The 21,444-nt window shown below is 50.0% G+C and overlaps 1 protein-coding gene across 2 annotated transcripts; it reads left to right on the top strand.

The window, feature by feature from the left end:
• Nucleotides 1–1,960: 1,960 nt before the first annotated feature.
• On the top strand, nucleotides 1,961–19,088 carry TMEM120B (transmembrane protein 120B). Of its 2 annotated transcripts, none has more exons than XM_077308095.1 (12): nucleotides 1,961–2,134; nucleotides 6,895–7,013; nucleotides 8,290–8,406; nucleotides 10,986–11,045; nucleotides 11,335–11,430; nucleotides 13,835–13,924; nucleotides 14,428–14,493; nucleotides 15,210–15,271; nucleotides 16,140–16,232; nucleotides 16,676–16,740; nucleotides 17,825–17,897; nucleotides 18,203–19,088. In XM_077308095.1, exons 1-12 carry the CDS (start codon nucleotides 2,066–2,068, stop codon nucleotides 18,337–18,339), a joined length of 1,047 nt encoding a protein of 348 aa, XP_077164210.1. In that variant the 5' UTR covers nucleotides 1,961–2,065; the 3' UTR covers nucleotides 18,340–19,088. The 2 variants fall into 2 exon arrangements, with proteins under 2 accessions (XP_077164210.1, XP_077164209.1); XM_077308094.1 differs by having other exon boundaries at nucleotides 1,963–2,134; nucleotides 17,825–17,893.
• The last annotated feature ends 2,356 nt before the right edge of the window (nucleotides 19,089–21,444 follow it).

Raw genomic sequence — 21,444 nt, 5'->3', positions numbered from 1 at the left:
TCCGAAAATCCTGAGTGAGTGATTTGAACTCGGGTCTCTCTCACCAGTCTAAGGCTACCACTCTGCCCACAGCACCTCCGTGGCTCTTCTCTCCCACACATACACACATACTAAACTTTGCACACCTCCTCTTCGTTTCAGTGAGATTAGAGAAATGAGTGGAAGACAGATTCATTAGGAGGATTCAATGGAACCTCCAAGGGCAAAGGTAGGGTACCTGTGAAGAACAGTTAGTGGGAGGTAACAATGGGAGAGGCTTTTAGAGCCAGCATGGTGTGGTGGTTAAGACTCCAATCTGGAGAACCAGGTTTTATTTCCCACCCCTCTTCCACATGCAGCCAGCTGGGTGACTTTGGGTTGGTCACGGTTCTTAGAGCAGTTCTTGCAGAGCTCTCTCAGCCTCACTAGGGTGTTTGTTGTGGGGAGAGGAAGGGAAATGTATTTGTAAGCTGCTGTGGGACTCCCCTGGGCAACGAAAAGTGGGTTACAGAAAACCAACTCTTCCTCTTCTACCTCAGCATTCCTCACAGGAGACAGTGTGTAAGTTTCCAAGTTGGAGTTGATTCTGGGTTGTTCCAAGAATGAAAGACACAGACTATCATGTCAAGTACTTTGTGAATTAAAAAGAGAGAGGAAATCCCTTTGCAAATAAGTGCCAGGCAAATCCTAGGCAGAGCACATTTTGTTTGTTTGAAAATCTGTATCTCGCTTTGTTCTCTGTCTTCCGGCTTGGCTGGCGCCTGGGGGGGGGGCACCAAAGCCAGCCTGTGACAAAAGAAAGGGCCATTTCCTTATGGGCTGTAAATCTCTTCTCAGGAGGTTTTGATGGCTAGGAAATGGCCCCCACTGCGAGTGTCTCTGTCTGAAGATAAAAGCTGGGTCCAGGGGCCCCTTTCAGGCCCACACAATTTTATTCAAGATATAAACTTTTGCGGGTGGGCTAGACGTGTGCCTGCCCATGAAAGCTGATAATATAAGGCTTGGTGGGCCTGAAAGGTACTCCTGGACTCCAGCTCTGCTTCAGATCAACACAACTCCCTACCTTGGAGTGATTTGCGACAGAGGTTTTGAGGGGAGACCAACATGCAGCACATGGCAGTAGTCTAGTCTCGGTGTCTGCATGGGGGAGGATCCAGGTGTCCAGGGCTCCTTAGGGGCCAGGCTGAGCCACCAGAAAGCCTTTTCTCCTCTTGCCTTTTGCCACTGCATTAGCTTGTTCCTCCAGCACTGAACCTGGGTCCAGTTTAAAATCATCCCAGGAGGATGACCGGGCCCTCTCCAAGCGTACACGGAAGAGCGGTGGCTTCTAATCTGGAGAGCCGGGCTCAGTTCCCCATTCCTCCTCCTCATGCTGCCAGCTGGGGGACCTTGGCCCAGTCCCAGTTCTCTTAGAGCTGTTCTCACAGAGCAGTTCTGACAGAGCTCTCTCAGCCCCACCTGTCTCAGAGGGTGTCTGTTGTGGGGATAGAAAGAGAAAGCGCTTGTGAGCCTCTTTGAGACACATAAGACCTGCTGAGGGACCTGGCACCTGTCACGGTTCTCTCAGAGCTCTCTCAGCCCCACCTACCTCACAGGGTGTCTGTTGTGGGGAGAGGAAGGGAAGGCGATTGGAAGCCGCCTGGAGACGCCTTCGGGCAGTGCAAAGCGGGGTATAACCCCCACCCCTGCCTCCCCTCAGAAAAGCAGCTCCCCATCCCCCCCCCCCCCCGCATTTCGAAGGGCGCCTGGAGGCCTCAGGGGAGGGGCGGGGCCAAAATCTGCCCATCAAGCGGAGCCCTGGCAACGGCCGCCGAGACTCCTCGGCCCGCCAAGGGTTAACTGCGCGCGCTCCTGTCCGGGGGCGGGGCCGAGGGCGGGCTGAGCTGGGGCTCGTCCAATGGGGAGGCGCGGGGACGTCGCGGGGGAGGAGTGAGGCTTGCGCGCCTGCGCGGCGGCGTCTGCCCGGCGCCTCTATTAATAACCGGGTCTCGGGGCGACGGGCGGTCGGACGGGAGGGCTGCGGGGCCTCTGCGGATGCCGGCGGGCGCGCACGTGGGCCGGGGCCCGGCGCGGGTGGGCGGGCAGGATGGGCCCCCCGTTGGAGGCGTGCCAGGGCGCCTGGCAGGGGCTGGAGCGCGACTTCGAGCAGCTCCAGGTAGGCGCCGGCCGGCCGGGCGGAGGGGAGGGGTATTTGGGGAGGGGGCTGCGCTGAGCCCCGCGGGGGGCTGAGAGGAGCGGAGAGGAGGGAAGCCTTGCGCGCCGCCTTACCCCGGGGGTGGGGGTGGGGCGCGTCCGCTGCGCCCTTGGGCTGACACCGGCGTGGATCGGGCGCAGCAGCGCCCCCCCCCCCACACACACACACGCAGCCCCGCCGCCCAACCAGCGAACCAGACGTCTCCGCCCGCTCAAGTGTGGCGCCCTGGATTGCAGCTACTGTGCAGCATCTCCTCCTCTCTCTGCCTGCCGGGTCGGGAAAGCGCCCAAGGGTTGGCAGGAGGGGCAGTTGGGCGCCGGGCAGCCCCCTTCCCAAGCAGCCGTTTTCTCCCGGGGTGGTGGCATCCAGGGGCTCCCGTCTGCGGTCTGGCCATTGGAGCTCCCTCCCTCCCCCTGGAGGTTGGCACCCCAGGCTTCCTGGCTGCTTGGGCGAGGGGGGGGCTGCTCCAGGACAAGGGCCGGGCCAAGGTCGCCACAAAGTGCTTGGGGAGACCTCTGGGCAAGGAGACGGGCTCAGGTTTCGGCATCTCCCTCCCTCCTTCCCTCCCTCTCTGGCGTTTTAGGCCCCGCTGCGGAGCACATCCGATGTGGTGCCAGGGCTTATTCCGCACCCCTTGGATGAACGCACTTTCCGTGTGCTCTTGCTGCTGGGTTTTCCTGGGCGAATCAGGACAAAATGCTTCGAAAGCGCCTCCTCCAACGTGTGCAGAATGTATTCAGCGTAGCTGTGCGGAGTCTTTATGGATCCCTTCCGCTGGAGAAGGAACTTTGTGCCCGTTGCCTCTTTCCAACCTATGAACATTGGCCTGTAGGATCTGGCAGAGTAGCCCAAGAACCTTGTGGCACCGGAACAAAACCCATCCTGTTTATACATTCCTGTTTGAAGGGATGGGATGAGATGACCAGATAGTCTTATTTTTCTATTTCTATACTGTCCCCTCTCAAGCAAGTCCTTTCTGGGCCATTTACCACAGAAAGCAGGTTACAAATCCAAAAGAACCATAAAATTATAAAGTCATTTAAAACGGGCATTCTGGATTAACCTTAACATTGACTATCACCTTATGGCCTTTTTGACTCTCTTCAGTCAGTTTCTAATGGGGAGAGGAAAAGAGGAGGCCCAACTAGATGGCGAATCAGATTGTATGGATCATCCCTACCTTACCCATTGGCTTGGTGGAATAGCTCTGTCTTTCAGGCCCTGCAGAATTTCCATGAACTCTTCCGACTCTCAGGCAGAGATCCGTTTCCTGCGCTTTCAGGGGAAGAATCCCATTATTCATACAAATAACAAAGCTACGTGCCCTGCAATTCCATGGTTAAGGAGACTTCACACTGGTTGTTACAGGGTCTTCATACTTCTGCGGCTTATGGACCACAAGAAAGAAAAAAGGGTAACATGCATGGCCTGTTAGCAACTAAAAATGCGCTTCGCGCATTGAGCATGTATGCAGACCACAAGCCGCATCACTGTGAAGGTCCCGGTAATCATTGGGGCACTGTCCTTGTACATTTTATCAAGCTTTGAGAAATGTCTTCAGCCAAGCAAAGCTGTAAGTTGCATCCAAAATGCCAACTACCCCTGGGAAGGGTGCAACACAAGGAACTGCGTCAGTGGTGCTTTGTTAAGGCCCTGCAAATCCTTCAGCCGGCTCTTGTGCTAAAGCTCGATCAAAGCGGCACATAATTTTTCCTTAGTATTGATTCAGGTGGGTCGCCATGTTGCTCTGAAGCTTCAGAACAAAGTCTGAGTCCAGGGGCACCTTGAAGGTCGACAGAGTTTTATTCGAGGTCTAAGCTTTCTTGCACACATTGACAAAACAAAATCAGAGTCCAGTGGCACCTTTAAGACCAACAAAGATTTATATGACACCTCGAATAAATCTTTGTTGGTCTTAAAGGTGCCACTGGACTCTGATTTTGTTTTGTTGTGCTGCTTCAGACCAATATGGCGATCCACCTGAATGTTCAGGTTGGTATCTGAAGATGTGCGCATGCACATGGAAATTTATACTTTGAATAAAACTTTGGAGCAGGCAACGAAGCCTCGCTGATCGTTCCAGGCTGCTGCTGGGTCATCCTTTTCCTTGGCCGAGAACGGTCCCTCTCTTGCATGCGCAACCTTTTGATAATGAGCGACTTTCTCAATTAAACATTTATTTCTTGATGGACTTTGAGTATTTCAGCAATCGCCGGCTCAGCTTCGCGCAGCCTTTATGCGCAAGCGGCCAATCGTGGGCAGCTGTGGGCGCGCCGTGATGTCTCCAGTTGGGTTACCGGAGAACACGCTGAATTTGTTTTGTTTTCAACTTGGAATCTGGCTTTCTTTCTAATGTGCATGCAAACAACGAAAAGTGCTGATTGCAAAGTGCGAGGGGAAAGGGCTTCTGTTAATGGTTAATTTGGGCTTGGACTAAGTCATTGGCTCCTTGTCCTTTGAGTCCATACTGCCTGCCGGGAACCTCTTGCGCTGCTGACCTGGCATAGTTCAAAGGGCACCCATGCGCATCCCATGGTGGAAGGAATCCCGTTTATTTCCAGTTGGAAAGGATGTGGAGTGCAGCAATCTATGTTTCTGATCTGGAGCATCTTCCCCTCAATGTTGGTAGCTGGTAGGTGGGTGGGGAGGACCAAGAAATAGGTAGATGTTTTAGAAGCCCTGCGGAACTGTCCTAGTTCCGACAGGGCTCGGGTATGTGCCAGGAGGACATTCCACTAGGTGGGGGCCCAGATAGAAAATGCCCTGGCTGTGGTTGGTCAATCATACCATTTGGGGCCAGGGACCACCAGCTTGCTGGTATTGATAGAACGGGGAAGCACAGAGAGAGGCAGTCTCTCAGATATGTAGGGCCCGGAGCATGAATGGCCTTATGCTGCAGACGAACACGACTACTCCCCTGAAACTATCTTGAAAGTGGGTGAGTCACCCTCTGAAAGAAGCATCATGAACGAAGGTGTTTCCGGGCTGAGAGGAACAGCCAGGCATCTTCTGGGCAGGTCTTGCATGGGTCCGTCACCTGTCCATCGCAGCACTTGTGTGGCTGAAAAGTAGCCACTGGCTAAACTGTGGCTCTCCAGATGTTCATGGACTACAGTGGCCATGAGCCCCTGCCAGCATGGCCAGGTCATGGGCATTGGTGTCTGTGAACATCTGGAGAGCCACATTTTGGTCTGTGAGGTTTAGACGGAGACTTCTAAAGGAATGGGGGTGTTCACATAAGTGCCACAGAAGTCTGCTCTCCTGCAGTGCAACCAGCTGTTCCACAGGAAGGATGGGGGAATGAGAAATGCTCGAGTCCAAGGGCGCTTTTCAAGACCCACAATCTTGTAGCCAAGGTGAGAGCGTTCGTGTGCGTGCACAATTCTTCACAGACATCAAAGCTGAAGTTAGTTGCTAGTCCGTACGTATGGGTGGAGGGTGAGGCAGCAAATTAGCATCCGTTCAGCATAATAAAGTTGTTTGACAGATGCAAGGCCCAAGCTGGAATAACAGGCTTAGTTTATACGGTCATAATTTGTTTGGGTTTTATTCCGAGGTGGAAGCGTAGTGAATAAATATATCAAAATCAGGGATGGATGGGCAGATGTATCCCTCTTCATTGTGGAATGCTGAGTGTAATTGGGACCCTGCTCTCACGCTCCATGCATCTCCTTTCAAGCGTAAGGCAGCCTTACAGCATCCTCTTCTTTGACGTGGAGCCATTGAGTGCGCATCGTATGTCCTCTGTCCCCAGACCAGAGAAGTACATTCCAGTTTACCATTACAAATTACTCTTCCAGATAAGAAATAGAATAAAGAGGGTGTGTAGCCCTTCTGGGTGACTGGTAGGACTACAGATGTAAGGGCTGAATGAGGTTAGCCTGTGTAGTGAGATAAGAAACCAATATCCCTGTCCGAACTGCCAACATTTCTGCAGGGCCTGCAAAAGGGAGCTCCTCCACCAGGCATTTGCCTGAGTCCGACAACAGCCCCCCCCCCTCGGACATCCTCTCCATGGCCTGAACCAGGCTGCCCTCTCTAAGGCCCTTAGCTAAGTTCCGTTCCTGTTATATTGTTTAAGATCACTGAAATTGTGTTATTTAGATTATTGTTGTTGTTGTATTTGTTTATGTTATATATTAATTCATTCCATGCATCACCCCATGTTGTATGTAAACCGCCCTGAGCCATATGGAAGGGCAGTATAGAAATCAAATAAATAAATATGTCCGGGGGGGGGGGGGGTTGGGGTCCGTTGTTCTGAGTGTTATAACAAATTGTCATTAATCCCATACAAAAAGTGACCGTATAAACCAGGGGTAGTCAACCTGTGGTCCTCCAGATGTTCATGGACTACAATTCCCACGAGCCCCTGCCAGCAAATGCTGGCAGGGGCTCATGGGAATTGTAGTCCATGAACATCTGGAGGACCACAGGTTGACTACCCCTGGTTATTCCAGTTTGGCTCTTGCAGCTTCCTTGTGCTGTACGCTCATTTGCTGCTCACCCTTGAATAAAATTTTGTTGGTCTTCATGGTGCCGCTGGACCCAAACTCCAGAGAATGTGGAGGCTCCATTTGGTGAGCTGATTCTTTGCTGGGGCTGTTTGTTTAGAAGCCCATTTGTAATCCCCACCAAGCCCGTTGTACACGCATACTGCCTCAGTGTACACTTCTGCATCTTTGACGCTTCAATCCACGCGCTTCCTTTTGTTCCGGCAGGAAATGCACAAAATCTACAAACAAAAGCTAGAGGAGCTGACCAGCTTGCAGTCGGCCTGTAGCAGCTCCATACAGAAGCAGAAGAGGGGCTTGCGGGACTTGCAGTGCAGTTTTCAGAGGTACGCGCGGGACAGCAGCTTGCTCAGTGGGACTGATCTGTCTTACTGGGCTGTTTTTTTCTGCCCTAGTAAGGTAAAAAAGAGAAGGTAAAAAAAAAATCTCCCAGCCTCTGCCTGGAAGGCAGGGCTCTCCACAGCTGCCGGTCGGAGAATACAGCCTGTGCCAGCTGTCTGACTTGGTATTAAGGCCACGGTATAATTTCCCAGCCGCAGGGCGGGGAGCAGAAATGCTGTGGGGCAGCTCCTGCAGCGGGCTCAAGTAGCTGCAAGAGGTTCAACCTTTGAGCCAGGCCTTTAGTCCAAGGGTGCAATCTGGAGAGCGGTGGAGGTTTGTTGGATGGGGACCGATCTGTGTATTGTGCCCGGTGGATGGGAAAATCACAGCCTGGATCTGGAGAACTTACTGGGCTTATAGTACTACTCTCCCCACACACACACACACACACACACACACACACACACTTCAATAGCACTATCTGTGTGTATAATACCACCTCCTGTGGATGAGCAGCCGTCCAGATGAGACGGGGCCTGCCTCTCCTGTTCCTAAATCCAGTTCCTGCTTTCTCTTTGAGCCTTCCCCTCCCCATGAGTCCCATGAGTTTTCAAAGATGCGCCGTTTCCTTCCCAGGGAAATATTATACAGCCAGGGGCTCATGGGAATTGTAGTCCACGAACATCGGGAGAGCCACAGTTCAACCACCCCTGACCCACAGGACCATCGCATGTTGGCTGCGGCTTGATAGCGTGCCCACCCACCGATCCTCTAGTCATTAGATGGAGGCTCCACTCCTCACTGTTACTGCTCTTAGCTCTTAGTCATTGGGTCCTTCCCGAAACTGCCCTGATTCTCTTTAAAGCCAGTGTCCAGCACTGCATCTTGCATCTGTGAGTTCTGTAAGCCCGTTGTGTGGCTGGGGCCACGGCTTGCTGATAAGGAGCATCCGCTTGACGTGCAGAGAGTCTCAGGTTCGATCCCCGGCATCTCCAGCTACAGGGGCGGATCGTAGGTGGTGTGAAAAACGTCTGTCCGAGGCCTTGGGGTGCTGCAGCGGGTCAGACTATCTGACCTCAATGGACGGCAGGTGGAAGTAAAAACAGAAGGCAGCTTCCCAAGCCCATTGGTTGTGTAAGGAAGCTGGAGGGTTTTATGTCTGCCCCAACAGCCCTTCGAATTCAAGGAGAAAAAATGCTGCTGAATGCGGTGCTAGAATCCACTTAAACCCAGGGGTGTCCCTTTCTCCCCCGCCGCCCCCCTCCCTCCCCCACTTCACAGGTGTAAACGCAGCTGCAGCCAGGAGGAATCGGAACTCGTCGAGCAAATCAGAAGCCAGATCAAAGAGCGGCACAATGTCTTCTTCGACATGGAGGCTTACCTGCCGAAGAGAAACGGGTAGGTGTTTCCTTTAATGCGGCGCCCCTGGGCACAGCCGGGGTCTGTCCTCTGTGTGCGTTTCCCAGAGGAGAACCGCCTTGAGAGGAGCGTGCTTGACTCTGGCTCCTGGAACCTGCTGCTTGCGCTTCCCTTGGGACTGTTGTTCTCTTCGCTGGGCACAAATGTTTGCCCGAAGCCTGCTTTGTCCAGAAGGGGCACATGAGCTGGCAGCATCCCTCCTGGGCATAGTTTCCCACTTCCGTCATGGTGACCTGGTGAGAGGATGCCTCTGGGGAAGTTATTATTAGAAGGCCCAGGGGAGAGGAGCTGGCAGCAGAGGGCTCAAGGGCTCCCGTTTGTTCTTGATAGAAAAGGGTTTCAGTTGCTAAAGCGGCGTGCGGGAGGTTGAGGTTCTGCACGCCTCTTCTGGAGATCGTGAAAGTTGCTGCTGAGTAGGAGCTGTACTTGAGGACCGGGAGTCTGGCTGGGCCCTGAGAAGATTCACATCTGCATGATGCTGAGGGTTTCCACAGAGATGCAGAGGCTTGGAGGACGGTCTCCAGCCCAGCACATGAAAATTCTTAAAAAACTATTTTTATTTAATTTGCATGTTGCCCTCCTTTCTCCCCAGTGGGCACCCAAATCAGCCTCTCCTGCATTGTACCCTCACAACAACCCTGTGAGGCAGGGTTTAGCTAAGAGAGTTAGACTGGCCCAAGGTCGCTCAGTGAGCCTTCCTTGGCACGAGCAGGGATTCGAACCTGGGCCCTTCCCGACAATTAGAAATTTGAACCTGGGGCAATGCGCTCGGTAGACTTCTACCAGTCTTGGACTTTGAGCTATGGGGAGGAGGGCGATTCTTGCAGGAGAGGTTGTTCTCACTCTGCATGTGTATGACACAGAGTGTGTGTGTGTGTGTGTGTGGGCGTCTTGTGTTGCATTAAGGAATTGTATCTGGTCTGACAGCTCCTAAGTGGAATATGTGGGAGAAATTTAAAAGTCTGATAAAGGGTGCCCGAGCTGGAAATGAAGCCATCTTTGCCCAGGATGCCAGCCTGCTGGTGGGACTTGGGGATTCCCTGAAATTCCAGACTACAGAGAATAGTTCCCCTGGAGAAAATGGGTGCTTTTTTTGGGGGGGGGGGCTCTCTGGCATTGCCCCCCACTGAGGTCCTGTCCTCTACAGGCTCCATCCCCAAATCTCTGGGTCTGGCAACCTTCCCCCATTCCCTGCTGGTGGACAGGGGGGACCTGCTCCCTTATCTGTGGCTGATGGGGGAGCCTCTAGCTGGGTTGAATTAGGGAAGAATTTAACAAAGGAGAAAAAGAAGACTTGGTTCTTCTATGCCGCTTTTCTATACCTGAAGGAGTCACAAAGCAGCTTACATTTGCCTTCCCTTTCCTCTCCCCACAACAGGCACCCTGTGAGGTGGGTAAGGCTGAGAGAGCCCTGATATTCCTGCTTGGCCAGAACAGCTTTATCAGTGCTGTGTTGAGCCCAAGGTCACCCAGCTGGTTGCCTGTGGGGGAACGCGGAATCATATGCGGCTCTCCAGATGAGAAGTTCACACTCCTAATCACGGCATCAAGGGCTGGTTGGATGCTAATTCTGTACCACTCCATGCACCTCTGGACACAATTATGCATATCCTGAGGGAGGGCTGCATAAGAGGACAAAGGTGCAAAAGAGTAAATGAAGGGGTTAGAGCTCTCGCACCAGAAAAAGTGCACCCAAAACGTTTTTGAGAAATTGGAGGCGGCGGGGGTTGGACCTCACTGAAACCATCAAAATTCAAGAAAGCATTGCTCCGTCTCAGACAGGTATCTTGAAGCAGGAACCAAAGAGAGACCACTTCTGGGGAAATGATCGTCCTCTGAATTATGATGTGTCTGTGTTGAAGTGAAGCAACTATGTCCTCGTACCTAATCTAACTGCAGAAATGTTTCAGGATTATCATAAATTGCTCTCAAATTCTTGTAATGAATTTGAGATGTCTGTTCTTTGTTTTTTTTCTTTATTCTACTCCCCCCCCCTCTTCCCCCTTTTTAATCTATAAATTTCTTAAATAAAAATTCTTGGAGTGGGAGAATAAATTGCTTTCTACTTCTAGTAAAGCAAGCAGCAAGATGACCGGTTTCAAAGCTGTTTGAAAAAAACAACAACAATTATCCTACCAAAATCTGGGCCCAGTGGTTTCCAATCACTGATAAGCGATAGGAATTAAAACTGCAACTAGGAACGTTAAACACCACACATGATTATGTTTTTATTTTTAAAAGATTGAGCTGAGAGGCTGGGGCCAGAAACAAGATGCCTCCGACTGTTCAGGCAGATAAATGGTCATAATTCACACAGTCTCAAGGAGGATCATAAAGCCATTTAAAGCCTTTTTGTCAGGCTGAAAGACATATTTATGTATAAGTAAGTCAGCCCATCAACAAAATGTTAAAGAGAATTTCCTACGGCCGGTTGTATTGTTGTTGCACCAATTCTGTGCTCCCTGTGAGAAATTTCTTGGCCCTGCTGCAAAGTCCTCGGCAGCTGTGTAATTGTTGGGTTTGTGTGAGACTGATTGTGTTGTGGTTTCTTCTTACAGTTTATACTTGAATCTGGTGCTGGGGAATGTGAATGTCACGTTGCTAAGTAACCAGGCCAAGTAAGTGATTTCCCTTCTCTGGCTCCACTTGCTATCCGTGGGAAGGAAGTGGGGCTGCCCAGTGGGTGGGAGGCAGGAGGGGCACAGAAGGCTCTGGGGTCGGGACACAAGGTGAGAGGGGGGGCGGTACCCCAGTTGCGATTGAGCTTCCCCGTATTCTCCTGAACATGAGTGGGGCACTTTGCAGCTCTGGAGGGGTGGAGGAGGCAGCAACAGTGCTGGGGGGTTGGTTGAGTCATTTCTCAGAGCTAGGCTTGGTGCGCATCCTGACGTCATTTTTGTGTTCCAGGTTTGCCTACAAAGACGAATATGAAAAATTCAAACTGTACTTGACGATAATTTTACTCCTCGGAGCAGTTGCTTGCCGATTTGTTCTGCACTACCGGTAAAGATCGCTGCTTTATTTTGCTGGGAATCGGTTGTAAGCAGGGGTCCCCAACATGGCACCAGTGGGAGGAGGGGTCTGCCGACACTTTCCCTGGCCCAGGAGAGGGTTTCTCCCTGCAGGGCTTCTCATTGGCCACAGGAGAGCTGATTGGCTGTGCAGATTTTTAGGAAGCTAAAAATCCGTTCATTTAAAAATGTATGTTGTTAATTAGAGCTTTTGCCTGAAATGTTGAAGTTACTGTTCGAGTTATGTGTAACTTCGCTCTGTGACAATTTTCTAGTTAGCTCTGCCTCTTATTGTAGCCATTTTGTGGCCATGCCACTGCCCTGTGTCAGAATTCAAAAGATACCTGTGGGCTTTAAAAGGTTGGAACATTTCAAGCTGCTAGTGTGCCCCGCAGCAGACTTAGGAATCAAATCTCAGTGGGTAAAAAGATTCTGGGTTCCTAGGAATGTGCAGACACAAAAATCAGTATTTTGGGGTTGACCCAAACAAATTCAGGATATTCCAAATCACCCAAATTCCAATATTGGTATAGGGATCTGGGTTGGACAAGATTAGGGAAAACAGAATCTTTAGGCTCTGAGGTGTTTAAAGGGACCTAAGTCCATTTAAATGCCTCCAGAGCCCACCAAACAGCTGATCCCTTTGAGAGAAGCCTTCATGGGATTGGCTTAGGCTCTGCAGGGAGGGCCAGTTTGAACTGCATCCTCCCCATAAAGCTTTTGGAAGGAGGAGGAGTGGAAGGGAGAGTTTAAATGGCTACTGGCCATTTAAACTTAACAGCTGGCTGGCAGATTGGTCAAGCTGTTATGTTTAAATGTCTGCAGTCATTTCAGGGCTCCCTTTCGCTTCCCCCAACCTTGCAGGGAGGGTAGACAAAAGGATCGCGGGAATGGGTGAGCATTGATTTGGGGAAACCTACATCTCCTGAATCAAAAGATGGATCGATTAGGGGGTTAGCGATTCAGCACCTGAATCAAGAGAGGCTCGTGGTTTTGGTCAGGAGGTGCTGGTCTCTGATGTGCACCACCAGTCCATCAGTATTACTTTTCCAGTTGATTGGATTTATCTAGATCTAATAGGATCTCCTCACTGAATTAGCCCTGCGGTGCATTTGTAAATTGGATCATGTGCTGCTTGTCTGGCACACACACGGACATCTTCAGAAGGAATTAGCATCACTTGGACAAACTTGTCTGCCTGGGGCTGAGTCTATAAAGAATACCTTAGCGCAGGGGTAGTCAAACTGTGGCCCTCCAGATGTCCATGGACTACAATTCCCAGGAGCCCCCTGCCAGCAAACGCTGGCAGGGGGCTCCTGGGAATTGTAGTCCATGGACATCTGGAGGGCCACAGTTTGACTACCCCTGCCTTAGCGGGACCAGGCTGCCTTCTTTCTAGATTTGGGGTACGTCACAGGGCTGCTCAGGAAATTCAAGCTCTGCAGGTTGCTGGTCCCTGAGGTTCTACATCCGGCCCTCTGCCTAGGTCCCTAACACTGGCATCCTACGATAGCACTGGAAACATGCCTCAAGAGGGATCCTTTGCATCGTGCCTGCTGGATCCTGTTCAGAAGCAGTTTTGCCTAGGCAAAATAACCGAGTGTAGAAGTTGATTTTATTCAGATTGTCTGTAATAACTTCGCACCATCTTGAAATGCTTATTTACTTATATTTGTTTACCATCAAGAGCCAGCGTAGTGTAGTGGTTAAAGAACAGCGGACTCTAATCTGAAGAACCGGGTTTGATGCCCCCATCCTTCACAGGCAACCAGCTTTTGGTGACTTTGGGCCAGTCACAGCTGCAAAGCAGTTCTTTTAGAGCTTTCAGCCCCAGCCATCTCACATGGTGTCTGCAGTGGGGAGAGGAGTGGAAAGGTGTTTTTAAGCTGCTGTGGGACTCCTTCGGGTAGTGAAAAGTAAGGTATAAAGCAACAGCTTTTCTTCTTGCTTTGGGTAAAAGAAAACCTTGAAGCTCATGACATTAAAAATACATTATCCAAAACAAAAACATTAACAAGGGATCAGGTGTGTTATGCAGAAGGGTAGTAGGGATGGATAAATTAGCACTGGTGGAGGGAAACCTAGGTCTTGATTTAGTCCAGGAGGATGCCTTCCCTTCAGCCTCATCAGTTGCAATTCAGCAGTCCATAAGAGACTCTCTCCATAAGAGAATCGCTGCTCTTTCACCAGCAACTAAATGTCTTCAATTGTTCCCCCAATGTTTGTTTGTTATTAATGATTTATTAGTGATTTCTAATGTCAGACTTATGTCCATTTATTGTTTGGGGTATGTCCTCTATGCTGGACAAACAGGCCAGTCCCTGCAACAAAGAATAAATGGGCATTAGCTTTACATATTTATCTTTGGGGGAATTCTGCTGCTTGTCTTCCTTCAGGGTGACAGATGAAGTGTTCAACTTCCTCTTAGTTTGGTATTACTGCACACTGACAATAAGGGAAAGTATCCTCATCAGCAATGGATCAAGGTACGAGTCCTCTAGAAGAATGCTTGATGCCCCTTTATTAGACCAGTCAGGGGTGGGCATATACATAAATAAAGCACCTTGATTCCCAACTGAAAACTAAGTTTGAATACAGTGATAACTTGCTTGCACACATGGGTGCGTAAATACGTTGCATGCAAATACTAATTTATGTCAAGTCTACGAGTGCAGCAATCTCTGCAACAACCCTGTGAGGTAGACAAATTTATCTCCATACTTGGGGGGGGGGGGCGGGACTGAAAGAGTGGTTTCCTTAAGGCCAAGCAGTGAGCTGGCTGCTGAGATAGGGATGCCAGTGTCCAGGTGGGACCAAGGGGCCCCTGGGATTTCAGCTCATCTCCAGATTAGAGATCAGTGCCCCTGTATAAAGCAGTGGTGTTTTGAGGAAGCTCCACCTGGGCCCTGGCTCCCTCTCTACTGTGCAACTGGTGGCAGGCCTGATGGGGCCTCAGCATCAAGCATCATAACATCCTCTTCTTTTTCAGGATTAAGGGTTGGTGGGTGTCCCATCACTACGTCTCAACGTTCCTATCTGGTGTGATGTTAACGTGGTAAGTCCCTCCCTTAACAGATTAAACAGAGTCTGAAGCCCACCTTGGAAACACCAGAACTTGAGGCAGTAAATATTCATTATAGGAAGGTGAGCCTCTGCTTCTGGGGAGCCTGGTATGGTGGGATGCCCCATTTTCTCAAAATTGAGAATTGTGGATCATTCCATCCCTGGGAGAGATGGGAGGCGCATCAGCAAGAGAAGAACCAGGGAGGCTTTTGACCGGGTTGGATTAATAGCTGGAAGGGACAAGACATTTCCACGTGGCCATAAAACGAAATATGAATAACAATTTGAATGCAGTGCAGAATATTCCTGGGGGGGGGGGGATGCTCACATTGGAAAAGGGGCTGTTTTGGCCTTCTGTTGGCACAGAAGCTATTTCAGTACTGCCTGTCTGACGGCTCCACCCACTTAAAAGAAACCGCTTTACGTGTGTCATTAGCCATGTTTCCCTTTTTTGCGGGCTGGAGTTCTTTGGGGGCTTTTTAATATGTGGGATCCCTGAAAGGCGACTTTCCACTCCAGCAGTCTGTGGTGGGGAAGGCAGAAAGAGGCTACTTTGGCAGATTAGGAACTGGATTTGGGAGACGTCGCCTTATGTTAAGAAGGACTTTGGGGAGGGGAAATGGAACTGCCTGACGACGTCCAGTTACGATACAGGAGGACTCCTTGCGTGTGTGTTGATTCAAGCATCTTGTTTTCTTCCTCTTCCAGGCCAGATGGTCTCATGTACCAAATGTTCCGCAACCAGTTTTTAGCATTTTCAATTTTCCAGAGTGAGTACGATGTTTATTACAATTTGAATATTTCTCTTGAGGCTAGAGGCATGGTGTGTGTGTGGGGTGGGGGTGGGGAGAATACTTCATGCATTGCAAGCTGCCCTGCAGATTTGCATTAGAAGACTGGTAAGCGCATTGAAACAGGAAAAAAGTCATTTGATTGACAAACGTATACAAAGGCTCACTGATCCCCTCCAGAGAGGAAGTATATTGATATGTTTGCTTTTGGGGCATATCCCAATCTTCTCCCCAGAGTGGGTCCTCCCTTCCTGTTTTAGTCACCCAACCATCATTCTTGGGGGAGGAGCGGTCAAGCTCGGCTGAGAAAGAGCAATTAGCTCAAACTCACCAGGCAAGCTTCCATCAGAGGAGGAATTTGAACCTGGGATGAGATTAGGGCTGTCAGACGACTGGGGAGAATAGATGCTTTGGAGGGGGCGTTAAACGGCATTGAGGTCATCCTTGGGTTCCCAACCTGGATCTGGCAACCACGCACACATGCACACATGCACGCACCCACCCCTCAACTGGCACGCCTAGTTGAGATCCTAGCCTGACACCCGACATCCAAGCTGCTCCCACACGTGTCGTTCCTGCCAGAGAACTCCAAAGGGGGTCGTAGGGCCAGTCCGAATGAAAGACAAAGAGGGTTGATAAAAACCTACAAAAGAAGAGCAGAAGAACGCCACCATATTGGGGTTCTTTCTTTTTCTTTCTTTTCCTTCGACAGGGGAGGCCTCTGTACTAAAGTGACAAATCCTGACAGGAGGAGAGAATTGCTTGTTCACCAGGCATACCGTTTTTTTTTTACCCCCCCAAAAATCTCAACCTGGTTAGTTTGAATAGGTCTGTTACTTCCTCCCAGGTTGTGTCCAGTTTCTACAATACTACTATCAAAGTGGCTGCCTGTACAGACTTCGTGCCCTGGGGGAAAGGAACCACTTAGATCTCACAGTGGGTGAGTCTCGTGGCGGGGAAAGCTGTCCCTTTTAAAGGCCATTGTTTGGAATACCAGTGGGGGCCTTGGAGGGTGCATGGGGGGGGAAGCAAGTACCTTGACCTCTGTGACCTGTGATAATACTGACCTGCCTCACAAGGACTGCACTAAGAAATATGAAGCTCTTTGAATGCTGGAAATGCTAAATAAGAGCTGCAGTCTTCTCTGCTTGAATCTGTCTTGAAAAACCCTGTGCCTTTGCTTTTTCGGGGGGAAACACGGCTTCCCTCCTAGGCTTTGTTCCAGGAGTCGGGCTTGTCAGGTGAGGCATCTCCTCCTGCAGAGTGCCGAGAGGGCTGCCTCTTCTTCTAAAGCGGACACTTGGTAGGATGCAGGGAAGAATAGACATGAGGCCGCTTTGGTGTAGACTAACTTGGCTTTCTGTCGTCTTGGCCTTTTTACAGAGGGATTTCAGTCTTGGATGTGGCGAGGGCTGACGTTTCTCCTTCCCTTCTTGTTCTTTGGGCATGTAAGTTGGATGGCAGCTCTTGTTTGCAAATGGATTGGCAGGAGCGGGGTGTGTATGTGTGTGTGTGTGGGGGGGGGGGTTGAATTGATGACTTCAGCAGCTGTGCCGCTTTGTAATAACGCATCCGTCTTGAACCATATTGGTTTTGGCCTGCAGCCTGTGGAGCAGAATCTCAAGATGGGTGGTAAATCCAGGAATGGGTTTCCTGCTTTCTAAAATCTTGACTCATAGGAAGCAGCCCCCAAGGGTGAGAGGCAATCTTGATCCATGCCATGGTGCTGGTGTGTGGGGGTGTAATCCTTCCCTTTTCTCCCCCATCTTGCAACCAGACACTGGGTCCCTTGTAGAAATCAGTCTGTAGAAGCCTTTTCCATTGTGTGTGTGTCTGTGTGGGGGGGATAGAAACCACCCCCTGGAGATGCTGGTACTTACCAGTCAGACTACACAGAGGAGAGGTAATCATGTGACCCAGAGGGCCCAAGCTAGCCTGATCTTTGCCATCTCAGCAGCTAAGCTGATTAGTATTTGGACAGGAGACCACCTGGGAACTCCCACCTAACATGTAGCTTAGGGGCCAATTAGGGCCCAAGGTTTGCCTCATACTCTCTTCTGTAGAGCTGGGGAAACGTGTTCTCCCAATTCTGGTCAGGACCATAGGGAGGAAGTGATCCTGCCCTCATGCTGCTTTTCTAACCGAAAATAGCACTGGGGTGTACCTGTGGGGGTGGGGAAAGCACTGATGGGGGAGCAAGAGACCCCTCTCCTTCACGTTACAGTGGTCCCAAGTACACTAAGGCCCCGTGCTGCTTTTAAATGGCTTTTCCTGATGCTGCAAAAACATCTTCTCTTGTTTGGTCCTTACGACCTGCGTAATGATTGCATGCCATGCTTTCAGAGTAGTTCTCTTGTGCGGAATATGCCTGTTGCCCGGCCCACAATTAAAAAAATTTTTTGGGGGTGGGTGGGACCTGTGTCTTGACATCAATTCCAGTTGGTTGTTCAGATTTTCTGCTTGTTCCCCCCCCATATAGTTCCGCTTTCTTAATTCTTTCTCCCCCCCCCCCACCCCCAATCTCTTCTTAAGTTCTGGCAGCTCTACAATGCTATCACGCTATTTGAATTGTCAAGACATAAGGAATGTAAAGAATGGCAGGTAAGCGTCCAGTCTTTAAAAATCAGGGTTGTGGGGAGGGGGGCTTACAGTCCACTGGCTTGCTAATGGGAGAATATAGTAACAGATGAGGAAGAGGAGCCAATCAAACAGAACGTTGAACTGGGTAGATTTTGGTTGGGTCCAGTTGGGATTAAGAGTCTGACATGGTGAGTCCATCAGATACACTTTAGCAATTTGCTAAGTGTTAAGATCATGGTTTATCTTAACGAGTTTCCTTCCCCCCTTCTTATCTGCAGTTTGTGCCTTCCTAATTTGTGTCCTTGTTCTTTCCCCTCCATGCTCCTCCAGGTTTTTGTCCTTGCTCTCACATTTCTGGTGCTCTTCCTTGGAAACTTCCTCACGACTCTGAAAGTAGTGCACACCAAACTCCAGAAGAACAAAGTGAAGAAGTTGTGAAAAGAGGACTGAACTCTTCCGACAGTTAAAGTTCGGGGCTTGGTTCCGTTCCGCCTCCCCTTTGATTAGACTTGTGTTTTGGACAGGCCCCCTCCGCTCAGCCACTAGCTGGCCCTGCAGTATGCAAACCACGGAAGTGGAACTTTCTCCCTCGTGACACTACAGAGTCTTCCCAACTGACTGACTTTTGCAATTGCCGCTTTTCCCAGCTGATAGCCCACTATTTATGTTTAACTTAATCCAGCACCCATTTGGCCTTCCCTGGGAAATTCAGCGGAGATCGATCCCTGCTAGGAAAAAAAATGGATTGTCAAGAGAGAAAGGAGACTTTGCTACTTTGGAATCAAGCAAGCTTTTGATTAAAACTGTATCTTTGAAATGCCAGCAGGTCTTGAGACCTGGATGGCTGTTCCAGAGTACTGTGTGGTATCACATACTGAGCCCTGTGTGTTTTGAAACACCGTCTCTCAAAAAGGGGCCTGCATGGGAACAGCCACTAATGGCTCTTCTCCAATTGCAAGCTGATTGGATGCACTTTCAGGGGCCCGAGAAACAGGTGGAGGGAATCCTTTGCCCCATTATTGTAACCAGCTAGACTTGCTTACAGGGGGAAGAAAGCTAAGTAGAAAGCCTCTTGAAATCCAGTAAATGATATAATGTGCTTTGTTGGCACAGAGGTTGAATTGAAGTTTCTTTTCCAGAGCTCAAATCTTCGGATTCTTGGAAGAGGGTGGGGAAGAAAAGAGAGCCAATTAAAAACAAAACAAAAAAAAAAGAACTGCCTCATCCGGGTCATTTTTTGGTAGGCCTTGTTTCATATTGTCCTCCAACCACAGGTCTCCTTCTTAAAAGCCTTCTTGTAGGAAACGGCTTTAAGGGTGGTGGAAATGCACAGAGCGCAGGATTGGAACGTTCCGGCCTACGACTTGAGTAGGCAAAGGGGCCCGCCTTACCTTGGCACGAGAACAAAGTGGGACAGGGATGCAAATGCCCCTCTCCGAAGCAGCACTTCTGTTTCCTGGCTCGCCCGGTTGTTAGTGGAGTGCGGGCTACTTAGGAAGGCTTCTGGGGAAAGCTGTGAAGATGATCAAGGGGATTTCGAAGTCCAGATGTTCGAGGAAAGGTTGGAGAAGCCTTTTGGCCTGCAAAAAGACTGGCAGTGATAGACATCCGAGGATGGATCCGGCATCCGTCCCTGTACGTCTAGCTTTACCTGGCTTTGTTCCTTGGTTTCAGCTTTCTGATTTATAGACCAGGCTAAAGCATGAAGCTGAAGCTGGAGATTGAGTGATACACAATATAAAATATCCACAAAGGAGTCTTGGCTTTGTTGCTATCCCTGCCTAGGTGAAAAGCAAATGCTGGCAGGGGCTCATGGGAATTGTAGTCCATGGACATCTGGAAGACCACAGGTTGACTACCCCTGCCTTAGGGGGAGCGAATCTATCCGAACAGTCCCAGGGTGGAGCAAGGCAGAGAGCCACTGCCAGTCTGGCTAGCCTTAAACAACATGGCGCGATGGTCCAGTTTGTATAGGGCAGCTTCGTACGTTAACAGGAAGTGAACAAGGTGGGAGGGCCAGCCGCAGAGCTTGAGCCCATGACACGCTTCCATTGAAGCAGAAACATGAGCTCCCTTTCGGGTATCTTGACTGCTCACTACTCCTTTCCTGTGCATATCTAAGATGCTTAAGGGCAGAACTTCACAGAAAGCGTTGACTGCCTGAATCCACTGACACACGGTGCTAAAAATGCAGCTTGGAGGAGGGCAGTTCAGGTGCCTGAGGGTTGGGGGTGAGTGGCTGTGGTGCAAGCTTCACAGCATCTGTTTTTGGCTTTCAGTTATTTCTGTAATATACTGAGGGCCTGTTTTTCCAGCAGTATATTGGATTGGGGGGTCTTGCTGTTTCTGTGTCCAGTTCTTTTGACTTCTAGTGACACACGGGCAGGGTGCAGAGAGGTCTTCGTTGGTCACAGGGTTGCATCAAATGATGGTGGATAGAGGTGTGACAATAGGGTTTCCGTCCTGAGCCTATGTTCTGGATGTACCAGGTGAAGGCAAAACAGCTGGCTGTTCAGTTACAAAATCACTGTTTCAAGAAAACCATGATCTAACTTTTGTCTCTTTGCTCCAATCTGCCTTTTTCATTTGCTTGTTCAAACATATCAAGACCCTGCTACACAGGGCTAGCTAAATTCTGCTGGCCAAGTTCTCTTTGAGATCCGTCCTGTAAACAATGGCTTGACGTTTGCTCCACCGTCATTTTATCCAGAGCTCAATTACAGCTTCATTCATTATCTTGATTGTCATAAATACAATTCTGCGTCAGGGGAAAGATTAACCCAGTGCTCTCTGTTAGCTGATGCGGTTGTCAAAACAAAACAAAAATCCATCTAAGATGCCAGTTTTAAAAGAAGGGAGAAGGAGGAAAGGATGTTCAAACACAAACTGACATAGTTTAAGGCCGCTATTCAAGATCGGGTCACCTGCATTAGTTCTTAAAACTCCTGAACTCATGGGCTACTCAGCGTGGCTTAATGGGCACCTTGTCAAGCCTCACCTGGAGACACAGTTTCCTGGCCTTAATCAGATGCTCTGACCATTCTCTAGCTCTAAGTAATGGTCCACTTAATCATACTTAGGAATCTTGTTCCACCTTCCCTCAAATGCCTTCAGCATGTTGCAATGGCAGAATGGCCATTCACTGCAGCTGAAAATATCCCCGTCTCCCTTTCAGAGATGACAAGGAGTTGGTGTTGGGAGTGGCAGGCCTGTGCCCCTGTGACCCTGAAGGTTCGTTGCCCCTCAGAAGACAGTACAGAGATTGGATCAATGGGCTGCTGGCTCTATAGAAGACAGCTTCATACTTCAGTACATGAATGGCAGTGATCTTTTTAAATGATCCAGGGGCATCTATCCCGTTTTGGCTGAGGAAAGTCTCAAGCCTTCCCCCAATCCATGAAGAAACAGTTAATGAATGTGGAGGAAGAAGAGTTGTTTTTTATACCCCGAGGAGTCTCAAAGCGGCTGACAAACCCCTTCCCCTTCCTCTCCCCACAACAGGCTCCCTATGAGGCAGTTGGGGCTGAGACAGCTCTGGCAGTACTGCTATGTGAGACCAGCTCTAACAGTAC

The sequence above is a fragment of the Paroedura picta genome, chromosome 13 (assembly GCF_049243985.1).
Source record: "Paroedura picta isolate Pp20150507F chromosome 13, Ppicta_v3.0, whole genome shotgun sequence".
Taxonomy (NCBI): domain Eukaryota; kingdom Metazoa; phylum Chordata; class Lepidosauria; order Squamata; family Gekkonidae; genus Paroedura; species Paroedura picta.
The sequence above is the reverse complement of the archived record's forward strand: the minus strand, read 5'-3'. Positions and strand labels throughout refer to the sequence as shown.

Coding starts and splice junctions, on each gene's coding strand:
- TMEM120B (XM_077308095.1), top strand. CDS start 2,066: ATGGGCCCCCCGTTGGAGGCGTGCCAGGGCGCCTGGCAGGGGCTGGAG. Junction 11,046..11,334: donor TTGCTAAGTAACCAGGCCAA/GTAAGTGATTTC, acceptor TTTGTGTTCCAG/GTTTGCCTACAAAGACGAAT. Junction 16,741..17,824: donor CCTTCTTGTTCTTTGGGCAT/GTAAGTTGGATG, acceptor TCTCTTCTTAAG/TTCTGGCAGCTCTACAATGC.